Source organism: Scomber scombrus, chromosome 17 (genome assembly GCF_963691925.1).
Source record: "Scomber scombrus chromosome 17, fScoSco1.1, whole genome shotgun sequence".
Classification (NCBI taxonomy): domain Eukaryota; kingdom Metazoa; phylum Chordata; class Actinopteri; order Scombriformes; family Scombridae; genus Scomber; species Scomber scombrus.
Window position 1 is genome coordinate 19,404,740 of NC_084986.1, and position 13,059 is coordinate 19,417,798.

Consider the following 13,059-nt stretch of genomic DNA (forward strand, 5'->3'; position numbering starts at 1 on the left):
ACTCGTCGCACTTCGACATGGCTGGGCTCGTGGCCTCGGGAAGGGAGGGGAGGGAGGAAAAGAGGGAGGGTTTGAACAAGTGACAAGCCAATGGACACCCTGGCAGTGTGTCAAGAAGCAGCAGAAGGGCCGTTGCCAAGGGTGACAGCCAGAAGTCACACGGCGCTACACCTCTTACCAGCGGTGCTTTTCCATCTTCATGGTACAGACACTCGTCTTTGTTCTTATGAATGGCTGATCACATTATGTGGTGCTGAGTGATGCTCCTTTACCTTGTGCTTTTCTATTGGCTGGTATTTGCATGTGTGAATGAAAATTAAAGATGTTGTATTTTGCAATCATGCACACCTTTCTGGCAAAAAACAAAAAATAAAAAATCAACGTGTATTGTGTAAATAATTTACTTGTCATAACTTGACGCTGACTTGCTGTGTTTCATCCTGACCCCTTTTCAAACTACACCCCGCTTTCTGTCTCTGTTTGGCAAACAGCAACAAAATGTCGAAATACTGAAAACCTGAGTGATGTTGACATAAATGAAGTGCCCTGTCTCTTCTTGAAGTGAGGCAAATTTAATAGCTACTGCACTACATGGAAGATCTGAGAGATATTACTCCTCACAGTCCCCCTCTCATCAGCTCCTTAATCCTGCCACTGCTGATGGTCCAGGAAGGGAGGAAACTGTTGCTATGGGGCTATGGCTCTCAAGCATTCAGCATCTTGTTTATCCATGTTTTCTTTAACCGGTAGGTCATTAGAGAACTACATTCTGTCAGCTATATTGCATGTTTGCAACAACTGGTTGACTTGTTGATGCATTTAGTTAAATTGCAGGAAAAAGTCAGCCTTTAAACTCGACTAAAGCTTTATTTCCAAATCAAGATTTCTCAAGTGATTGAGAGGATTTTCTCAGACTTCACTGCCAGAACCACAGTATTCCACATGACTACAACTTTTACACATTGGTGGACTGCTCCTTTAATTTTTCTGACAATCACTTGGCGCTAAATTTTGCTCTGTTTGTTTTGAAGTTTCCTGTGAACCAAACAACACATCCTAACATCGACTTCAAACTCCCCAGGGAAATTATTGGCCTTTTTTTTTCATGTGAGTGATCAGACAGACCAAGAAAAAAGAAAATCCAATCCCATGAGCCTCTGAAGATCTGATGATCAAACCATGCCTTGGAGTACTTTAACAACAGAGTAAATTCAACAAAATCTCTAATGAAGTAAGTATGATGAAAGATAAAACAGTCCGTGTGTATGTGTGGATCTAATCAGGAAGCATTCATTAATAAAACAGGTGGACGACAGTAAGGAACACATGGACAGGGAATAAGCAAGATGTTTACTGTCAGGATGTCAGCATTACACACAAATGATGTGGCCAGCATAGGTACATTTGTAAGACAAATTTCTCTTCATCTTTTCAAAAAAAATTGAATGTCAGATTTTAGTGTAACCTGAAATCTAGGCTACAATGGAACCAGGTGGTTAAAGAGACCTGAAGCTAAAGACTGTTTTATTATATTTGGGGGAAAAAAACAATCAATTGTCTGTTTACATCTAGAAAAAAAGAGATTTATGCATCCAATTCAATCCAACTGAAATGTTTTATCTCCACGGTAACAGTCACCATTTCTGTAAAAGGAGACAAACAAGTCAAAAAAATGATGATACACTGAGATTACAGCATAAGCAACCAACCACCCAACCAGGTAAAGCAATTCAAATATGTATATTTGTATTCTTGTAATTTCTGTTATGTTTCAGTATTCAAATTAGGCTGCTTTCACCTTTCATAATGGTTTGGTATGGTTAAAAGACTGCACTGCTGAGACTGTTAGCTTTGTTATCCCCTGCTCTCAACAAGGAGCTCCCTGTGACATCAGCACTCAGTCATCACGTGATAGATGCCAGATACAGGCGAGCTGACCTACTCTCCTGAGTGAAACATGAGAGAGGTATACATTTCAGACACCTATTAGATGACGACTGATAAAGACGTGAGGCGGTACGGCGGCAGGCTGATGAATCAATGACTTTTTCCACCCCCCACCCCCCTTTTCTCTCTTTTTCTTCCCACTCCCTCGTCCTTCCTGCATCCTTCGCTCCCTCCGTCCCTCCAGCCCTAATTAACACCTCAAGCCAGGACACAGGATCGTGCGGCAGCAGACCAGGAGAGTGACTCATCAGTTAAAACCCACCACTGTATCTTTTATCTCGATCTCTATCGCCATCACTCAGTGGCTTCTCTCCTCACACAGGTTATCGCGAGGGACCGACCCAAGCAAAGGAGGGGGGACCCAATCACAACAGTCCGTGTGTTAGCCATAACACTAGAGTAGTGAGAAAAAAAGAATAAAACAACAGAAAAAAACTAAAGGTTGCTGGATGTTTGAGCTCACTGAATTGCACCAGGTTAAACTGCAAATTAATATGTATCAATTTTGTGGAAACTGAAAATCAATTAATAAAAGTATCCAGTAAATATTTTGACATCAGATGGAAAATATACACTGAAAATCTGTGTTAAAGCTGTTGAAGGAAGAGATTTAAAAAAAAATGTGTGACCAAAAAAATCCACCCCATCTTTCTCACCTCTCCCTAATGGCAAGATTATACCTTTCTGTACAGGTGTTGCTATGGAAGAAAGTGATTTGTAATTCAGTGTTCAGATTTAACTAACTGTTGTAGCACAGCCATAACACTAGACAGTCTGTTGTGCATTGTAATTACTTATTTTTTTTATATCAAATAACATTAACAATAGTCAAGGTTTTGCACATAATGCCAATGTGGCCAACATTACTGAAAAGCAGAAGATGAATTCACTTTTTTCATAAAACTAGCAACAGAAACATGTAAGAAGTCACAGCACAGCCAGAGCAGACCACTCACAGTTATCGCTGGTTCTATGTATATTTTTGAGTTGGTGCCTTTAAAGCTACTATATGTAGAATTAGAATAGTTAAGATAATGGCGCCCCCAGTGGTAGAAAAAAACATACTGTGGCAATTTATAAGATGCAAAAAATTAGCCTACATAAAAAAAAAACTACTTGTACAAGCTCTAACTGCCTTTTTCATCAATGTAGTTACTGGATGGTGGTTCGGACCATAAGTAATTAAACCTAACCCTTTCCCTTGAACTTAGCTAATATTAACTCTTTGTTTTAGGTGAGTTGAAGGGTAAATGATATGATATGATAAATGATTGCTATATGGCAAAGCTCATGAACAAACAGGACATCACCAGTTTCTGCAAGGCGACTGTGTGACTGAGCAAGAAATGAAAGACATTATCACTTCAAACAGTTATCAGCTAATGCTAACCAACACAGGTGGTAAGTACGCAGTATAATTATGCTAATCACGGACAGCTAAAATGTGTGGGAAGCCCCTTAAACAATGTTAAATTTCCCTCAACTTAACATGCATTAAAAGCTTCATATAAGATTTGACAATTAGCTTTACTTGCATAGGAGAAATACAGTAGGACTCCTCTTGCTCAAGCCTCACAGGGAATTTGTTTTTGGGAGGCTAAATCTATGGTCCCTTAACAACAGACTAACCATATTTCTAAAATTAAAAGATGGTAGTAAATTAAAAGCCCGGTTTCTGATAATGGTCGGAGATGTGGTTGAAACAAACAAATAAAGGCCTGCCCCAAAAACAGGCCTGTGAAAAACAAAGGTCAATAAACTCCTGCTGCCTGTTATGTAAAGTGCATGCCAGTTACAGCTAGGGTAGGTAATGTACTGTAGTATTTTTTGAATATTTGTTGAAATTCTCTGTATATCCTCACTCTGACAATAAAAAGAAATCCAGTATATGTGGGTTGTGTAGGTCTGTCACAAGAGCGTCCAATCATTTCATTCAGCCCTATTAGACAAGCTAACTGTACCTATCCATCTACCAGTGTGCAATCATTGCATATGACAGGGCCTGGCACAATAATCAACTTATCATACAATAACGTAATTATCAACATCATTGTGTTTTTATGGAAGCGTAGTGACTACTGTCCAATCCCACCCCCCACCCCCCTTACATTATTATGCTATTATATTATCAGTCTTCAAATGACAATAATATCGTTTATCGCGATTATTTCTGAGACAATATATCGTCCAATACAAGCAGTTATCATGACAGGCCTACGTGTGACTTGAGTCTTTCACAAGGGAGACAGATAGTTTGGAGGACAGGTGAGCAGTGGGATACAGATGGATAGCATGAATTGCATAAGGAGAGAAAAAAAAGAGGAGAATATCAACAGAAAGCAGAATGAAAAGCATCAGACTATCGCCTGTAATGCGGGAGAAAATGAACAGCGCCATCTAATCAACCACGCCGGAAACTTTCGATGGAAGTGTACAGGGCTCCAAGAAAAGAAACGCGATATCACTCGAATTCAAGCGAAGTTGTGACACTCATTACTTTTGTGGCGGACTTCAAACAGGTGAGAGGCATTCCTGTTAACTGTTAACTGTTTACTAAAGGTTGTTATGCCTTGTGTGTGTGAATGATTGCATTAACTGTTGTGTTGTGTGCGCGTATAAAACGCACGTATATTCCTGCGTGCATCTGGTGGGAGGGGCTTATGACAGAGAGGGGAGGGAGGACCTGTAGCTTTAAGCGTAAAAAGTTACCTGGATGTGACTTCTTTGAGTATACGTATAGTACTCTAGCTGACGAGGGGGCAGGGGGATGGAGGAGACACAATATTGTTTAAATATGGGAATAACAGTACATATTTTAATAATAAAGTCGGCAATGACTTTCAGTGAGCATGGGTGACCAGTAACCAGGGTAACCTGACTAAGCCAGCAATCATATATCCATGAGCATGCTATCTGCATCCTAGAACTAAATGTTGCACTGCCAAACTTGAGCTATAGAATTATTGTTCCGCACATAGGAGTAAATGGATTATCGGTTATGTAGTAACAAACATTTTATAGAGCAAACAGAAGCATCCCAGGAAACAGGGAGGCTTCATACTAAAATATGAGCAATAAAGGCCTTTCTCTAATATAAGCCTGCTTCCAATAAAGGCCTGGTACCCTCAGCAGTTGAGATAAATAAAGGCCCCTATTAGGCCACTATTAAAGGAAATACTGTAATAGCTTTTGGGATCTACTTGACCTGTCGTGACCCAGGATGATGTACATCATATAAGCCGAAGTGGTAGGTAATAGCTTCCTCACCAACCCGTCAAACACTTACTGGAAGGTGTTACTACTCATTTCAGTATAGTTTCTCCTATTTTTCACCACTATAAAAATAGAAAACAATGGCTCCAACCCCTGCATTTCCCATGCCTGTTTTTCTGTCAAAACAAGATAAGTGCTGACACTAAAAAGCACCAGCAATTCTTTTTTTGCTTACTCCCAAAAATATCGAGCGGAATTGTCCTCTTTTTTTTTTCCTTTTTTTGACTATGCTAGCCTCCTGTGATTATCACCTCAACTGAATGACAGACTGTAACACTGCTTTGGGCCAGGAGGGAGTGGGAACCGACCAACTCTCCTACACCTACACATCCAGTCTGGGAATAACTTTCCAGGCAGCCCCGATGGAGATCTTCTCTGGAGAGTTGACAAGAGCCTACGAGAGCGGAGGAGACTCTGCTCCTTGTCCGCCAAATACCGTCTGCCTCTTGTTCTAACTTGCATCCCAATTAAAGACTATTTACAGTGAGGGAGGATTATTTCCATGGGCTATGAAAGCAGAGAGAGAAATAGAGTGAGAGAGAGAGAGGGGTGTGTGCAAAAGGGGGAGGAGTATAATGCTTCTCCCCCAACAACGCACACTCCACTCCCCACTACTCTGCACTGAAAATAATTCCTTTGCAGTGAAGACTTAATTCTCATTCTGTGTTCGTGTCCCTGATCCCGTATTGTCTATTCTGGTCATGTGGTCCGCCTGCCTTACTGCTGTCCACTGTGACAGCTGTGTGTGTGTGTGTGTGTGTGTGTGTGTGTGTGTGTGTGTGTGTGTGTGTGTGTGTGTTGCACAGAGAGAGAGAGAGGGAGAGGTGGTGGTGGGGGGGGGACAAGAGAAAGAAGGGTCAGCCTGTGTTTTAACTACTGCTACAGTATGAGCCCCACCCATACGAAGGATAAATCCCTGTCTGACCACATGCAAACAAAGGGCGCCGATATTTCCAGCGTCTAAATAAATGCACACAAACAACCCAGGTTCTATTCTCAAACAATGCTACTATTTCCTTTTTATAGCCCATAGAATAACAATATTATTACCACTCTGATTCTGGAGCCAGTTGGAAACCAAAGTCAAGGTTAATGCAGGCGACCAAACACAAAATATCCACTAAGATTTGGCTTAAAGATGATCTAAAAATATGGGAAATGGATGGAACAAGTGAATGCCAAATTTGTTTTCTTTTTCCCTGTTTAGCTTTTCTGTTCCAAGTATATCCCTCTCATACTAGCATATTGTTGAACAGATGCCCACATATCATTGCAAGGGAACACCCCAGTAGCAGCTTAGAGATGATTCAACCATAGTCAGACACAGAGAGTTGGGTCAAAGTAGGAAAACGGAGGAATAAAATCATGCTAGTGGGTAGACGCACGCCTGGGGCTCACCAATTCCCATTCAAACCACGTATCTTCATATCACCAGTGAACCGAATGTTAACATCTATTTTGTGTTTTTTGTTATCCAGTCATAATGTCAGCTATGTCAGAATATTACGTTTGGCTGTCTCAGCGTTGACAGAGTGGAAAATGGGGAAGAATAATAACGTTGTGATGCTAATGGGAACACAGACGGACCGGTGGTCATGAGGGAGTTAGCGGTGACTTCACAAATATGCAGGTGGGTTGAGTGGTCATCAAGCGCTTGATTTAGGCTCCAGTCATTTTTAAACACTTTATTTGTAATTTTCCAATTATCATATAAAACAATCATATTTTCTTTTTTACATGGCTCCAGTCATTTTAACAGAGAGGGAAGTTTATTTTTTAACAAGAAAGACCTATCTGATCTTTTATTCTACATCTTTTTTTACGTCTTGTCACTAAGTGAGTAAAACACTTGTCAAAATAGCCTCCATTTGATGTCCATTTCAGGGACAGCTTTGTAGTTTGAAGGTGTATTTTTGTCATTCCCTGTAGACACCTGGCCCAGTGAAATTACCAATGCTACAGTTGAGTTTGGGTGCAGACCGATTTTCAGGTATCTTTGTGGGTTTTTTTTCTCAATTTAGAATCACAATTTCCTCTTTACCATAGTACTCATCACTGCTAACTGCACTGTTAGCCTGTAGACAGCTATGTGCTACATACAGTACACGTTTAACATATACTGATAAGTCTACTTGTTGTCCAATGCAATTAACCGAGTCCACTGCTATGTGCTACAAAACACAAACTTTTAAGTTATAACTCTAGCTCTGCCATCAGTTTTCACACACACACACACACACACACACACACACACACACACACACACACACACACACACACACACACACACACACACACACACACACACACACACACACACACACACTACGAAACAGTGAAGGTATTCTGGGAAATGTAGTCAAAATAGAAGTGGACAAAGCAGGTTGGGGAAAATGGGGACACCAAAACGGCACATTACGCGACAGTGACAAAAATATCTTGCAGTAGTAAATGTCAGTCTGATGATGCTGGAACGCTGCAGAGTATCAGTGACTGGAGATTTCCTTTAATTGTAAAACACTTGTCTTGCATAGCAGACAGCAGATTGAGTCATTCAGAAAGAGACGCTGAGAGCAGATTGCTCCATAACCTGGCAGCCACCCATGCCATTCGGTGACAGATGACGGTGTCACATAGTTTTGGTCAAGGTGCTCTGGCATGCTAGGGCCACCTCTCGCTGACTTGACTCCTGTTTCTTTAGTGAGCCTCTTTAGCGCCTGAGCTGTTAAGGTGAGCTTGGGACAGACTCCAGATATTAAATTATGTGGAAAAGCAGATTAAATAGTTATTATCCCATCTGCAGCCAGACAAGTACACACCGGCAGGAACGCATACATGTAAGCAAACTCAGACAAGCAAAGAACATGTGATTTACACCAAAGTGATCTATAATTTTCAACAAGTTTGCTTTGGGTCTGCGTAGTTATGTTACAGCTCAATATGTATTCATTATGGGCCGTTATCAACATGTGTGGTGTCCCTCTCCCACAACCATCTCTCTGCCCACTTTCTAGCACAGTCCCTCCTCTTTTTAACAAGCCAATGAAATGCAGACCACATACAATTAAGAAACGACCACCACCCCAACAATATGAAAGCTTCCACCCATTCTGTAGAGCGTCACAGAATTAGTTCTACTTAACAGAGGGATTGAGAGAGCGATCTAAATGTGGTTGTTTTGGAAGCCTGCCTGCCGTCGATTCATGTCTTTCTGATAGACATGTAAGTTTGGAGAGCCGCCCACACGTCCCTGAGCCTCTCTCAGTTGTTACAACCGAGGGAGATAGAAAAAGAGCACGAAAAAAAAAGAGAGAGACACAGAGAGAAAGAGAGAGAGAGGGATGGGGGTTAGAGATGGAGACACAGAGTAAGAGAGGAAAGGGAAAAATGTGCGCTGTCTGTCGCAGAGTGGAGCTTCCCTGCCCTGGCTAGTCGTTGGAATATCGGTGCTGAGTGTGTGTCCATGTCTCTTTGAGGACAGGGCTGGAATTAACACACACACACACACACACACACACACACACACACACACACACACACACACACACACACACACACACACACACACACACACACACACACACACACACACTCTCTCTCTCTAAAGCAGCCAGCATCAATAGGTCTATGGACTGTGAATCAAGCCACACATCCAAGAGCATTCATGGCACATGCATGGAGCGCTGTCGTATAACACTGTATGGTCCCACACATACACACTGGCTTCATACAGATTAAAAGCCACTGAATGCTCACTCTCGTGCGCTTGCGCTCTCTCTCTCTCTCATGGCCAGCATCTCTCTCTCTCTCTCACTCTGTGTGTGTGTGTGTGTGTGTGTGATCATGGGAGGTATGCATACAGTAGCTATATTTGGGGCTGGGGGGATTTGCTAAGCTGTGTTTTCCAGCCAGAGCTCAGAATTAGTACAAAGACAAAGAGCGAGGCAGAGTCACATGAATATGCACATACTGCACATGCAAAGGGCACACACACCCATACACAGTACATGCATGTGCACACTCATAGCTGGTGTGGATCCAACCTGTGGTATGACCCAACCTGGTTCATATGTGGGTAGAGGGTTTCTGAGAAAAGTCTAGCAGTAAATGTCCAAATTAAGACGTGAAACACGTTCCATGTCTTTTTAAGCCAATACAGATGTTTATAAATTCATACTATACATCATAGCCAGGCTAGCAAACTAGCATCTCTACACAAAAGTAAATAAATATGTCATGAAAACATTATTTATCATTGGTGTGTTTATATGGGCACAACCTTGAGGCCAACTCTTCATTTACGACTGTATCACTCCGCATACGCAAATACACACACGCTTCAAGAAATGCAGGCACGGATATTTTAGTAAAAGTGTGTGAGTGTGGAGCTGAGTACCCAGACCCTGAGGCGGGCCCAGGGAGAGAGACATGGGACAATTAAAACTCATGCAGAACAGGAGGGGGGGGGACACACAAACAAAAAATGACAGATAGCAACTGGGCACTCGTGCATCAAAATACACGCATGCACACACACAGGTAGTCACGAAAAAAAAAATTTGAAAAAAATCACACACATCACTGTAGGCTGAGCACAGCATGAGAAGCTTTCATCCACTCCTAACAAAGCTCACATTTTCAGTGTGACATCTTTGACAAGTGACAGCCTGTTCACCCCAATTATCCTGTTTCAAGTTTCGTTCCTCCTCCTCCTCACAAATAAAGCCAACCTCTTATCAAACATTCCACGAAATACATACATTATTTCACGCACACACACACACACACACACATTTGGGCAAGTCAGCCTCACCTCCCCTGCACTACTGTGTCCAGGGTCTAAACAGAGATGTCCCCTGGGTTCTGTCACCTGTTAGAGGGATGGGGGGGCTAAGTGATGGAGGAGGGTGAGCCAAGGTTTCATCTCCTCCCCGGTGACTGAATGCAGGCGTGGACAGCTGACCTTTGACCCGCGCAGGAAGGAAGATTGAGCACTGCTCCGGACTCCATTAGCATTCTGCTCACATAGGCCCCATACCACAGCAGACTAATGGCATGAACACTGTGGATGGTTCATGCGTTATAGGAGAGATCCAGTCAACCTGAATATTTGGAGCTTTGCTTCCTCGTGGCAGCATGGCAGGGGAGTTTGTGCTCTCAAAATACATCATCTCACAAAAATTCCCCCCAATGAGCGAACCACACAGCGGCGGTCTTTGCAGCCACAAGTAATCCTGCCATGATTAGATTCATGAAAGGCGAAAGGGTCAGGTAAAACATGGCAACTTAATGCCACCGTACACCGTTTCGTCCCCGATTTTTTTCCCCCACCTCACTCCTTTGATGCTTTGTTTCCCTGACAGTGCAAGCCCTCCTACTCCATATACACACACAAATACATCAAAAAGACAAATAAGCCTGTCGGTTGTGTCTCTCCGCGTCTCAACATCGGCATATGTATGTAGGAATTGTCAACACTGCACAGCGAGATCAAACTGGCAATCTGTCACCATGCTGGGGATACAGTTGGAGATTCAAGTGACTGATGACACATAGAGAAATTAACCCCCTGTGATGTGGCGTGGTCATTGATGTAGTGTTTGAAAATAAAGGCTAAGGTATACTATGACCTCCCGCTGGTGATCAACATAAGGCAAACATCCACCTACATGAGGAAAAAATAACATAAAAGCAGGTCTCCTTAAAACGTCAAATCCTTATCAGGTCTCCATATCAGACCCCCCCCCCCCCCAAAAAAAAATGTAGTTTAACTCTATTATAGAGAGAAAAAGATGTCTAAAGCGACTTGAGATGGGTTTGTCCTCTTTTACATCCCTGGGTGTATCTATCTGATGCAGTATTTACCGTGGTACGGTCAGTACCGCACTGATTTGTGAGTGACGCTGGATTTCAGCACCACGGACAGCGCTCTGCCTCACTCTCAAGCGCGAAGAGAGAAGGAGGAGGAAGGATGGAAGAAAGGAAGGGAAGGAGGGAAGGAAGGAAGGAAGGAAAGAAGGAAGGAGGGTGGTTGTGGTGCTGTTGGTGGTGGGGGTTTCCCTGGCAGATTTCAGGAGAGGATCTACACAGTCATTCCTCCATCGCTACACATCGCCTACCACCTCCTCCGTGCCGGATTTCCATACGGAGGAATACCGTTATGTGTGAGATCACGGCTTTCATATATTGATCGACCGAGCCTCACACAGGATGGACAGAGAGAAGGAAGAGAGAGGAGGAGGGAGGGAGAGAGAGGGGGGGGGGGTATTCCTCTGGACAACCTTTATCATGCATCCACCCCACCACCATCACCCTCCCCCTTTCCCCCCTAAAAAATTCTGTTTAATCTACTTTCCGATCATGACAACAACCGCTGGAGTCGCCTCGCGTGATGGTTGGCGATCAGAAACATGACAAAGCAATAAACTACACACACACACACACACACACACACACACACACACACACACACACACACACACACACACACACACACACACACACACACACACACACACACACACACACTTAAGGGAAAAGAAATGAAGGCCGGCGGCGACCAGATCTAACACCATCCACCGCCTCATAGCCGCCGCACATTTCATCCAAGAAGCACATAACGTTTCCAACACTGGTAAGAAGTGAGAGACGCGCCGTCATCGTGTTGCATTTAGAGGAATGTCAGGGAGATTTAGCCCGTGTGTTCAGCCCCACCAAACCGAGCCGGAGCCCTTATCATGTGTTATGTAAACTCCTCGGTCGGCACTGTCTGTCATTCACAAAATAAACCACACAGACTATCATCCGACGTCTACACGCATTGTCACATTTTTTTCTCTCAGATTATCCACTGCTCTTAATGGGCCACGGATGCGCTCATCATCATCACCACCATCATCATCATCATCATCACCACCACATCCACCTTCAGCAACTGTCGTGAGCAACACTTCAAAAATCGCTGTGGTCAGCTGGGTGTCAATAATGCAATCTATAGCCTGGGCATCTTTAAGCAGAGACACAACACACGGTCAGCTGTAGCCTCATTTTCAGCTCTGACAAGCAGATAGGGGCATGAATTATTCAATACACATAAACTGAGCTCTTCTTCTTCAGCAGGGAAAAACGGCTCGGCAAGAAATCTACACGAGCGGACACAAACCAATGCAGAGCCCCACATTAAGCCCTTTCACTGCATAAGCACTGGATGTAATGTAGCATGTACATTAATGCATACCGGTAAGAGAGACAGATGGAGAGAGAGAGAGAGAGAGAGAGAGAGAGAGAGAAAAAAAATGCAAGGCTTTAAATCAGCGTCGCCTTCAAGAGGCTGCAAATACCAGCGAGAGACACCGAGAGCCGCCGCCGCAAAAACCAGCCGACATGTATGAAGATCCGGGCTGACAGCCGGCGGAAATGAATTCATGGAAATATGAGCGAAATATGAAAGAGCCGATGGGCATTTCTGCGTTTACCTGTCAAGACTCCGACCCGGATTTGGTGGTCGTGGTTCGTTAAAATCATCCCGTCTGACGCCATGTTCAGCAGCGCTGTCGCCCGCACCGAGAACTCACGGCAGGGCCCAGAGCCGATCGCATCGAACTTAGTGGGGAGAGGGAGGGGAGGAGGAGGAAGAGGAGGAGGAGGAGGAGGAAGAGGAGGAGGAAGAGATGGAGGAGGGTTGGGATACAGCAGAAAAAAAAGAGGGAAAAAAAACTGCCAGACGAGATGAGTAGAGAGCCGAGCTATCATTCGGACACCTACAGATAAGCGGGCAGGATGCGGGGGCCGTTTCAACCGCACACATCACTCAGCTGGCCGCCTGCCACGGTAGTAGTG

At 43.6% G+C, this 13,059-nt stretch overlaps 1 protein-coding gene across 4 annotated transcripts in view; it reads right to left on the reverse strand.

Moving 5' to 3' along the window:
* Nucleotides 1-12,759, reverse strand: part of gphnb (gephyrin b) — a 91,381-nt gene extending 78,622 nt beyond the window's left edge. For all 4 annotated transcript variants that reach the window (XM_062437007.1, XM_062437004.1, XM_062437005.1 and 1 more), the window contains exon 1: nucleotides 12,696-12,759. In XM_062437007.1, coding sequence (XP_062292991.1) covers nucleotides 12,696-12,759 — 64 coding nt within the window. The remainder of the gene's footprint in view (nucleotides 1-12,695) is intronic.
* Nucleotides 12,760-13,059: the final 300 nt, after the last annotated feature.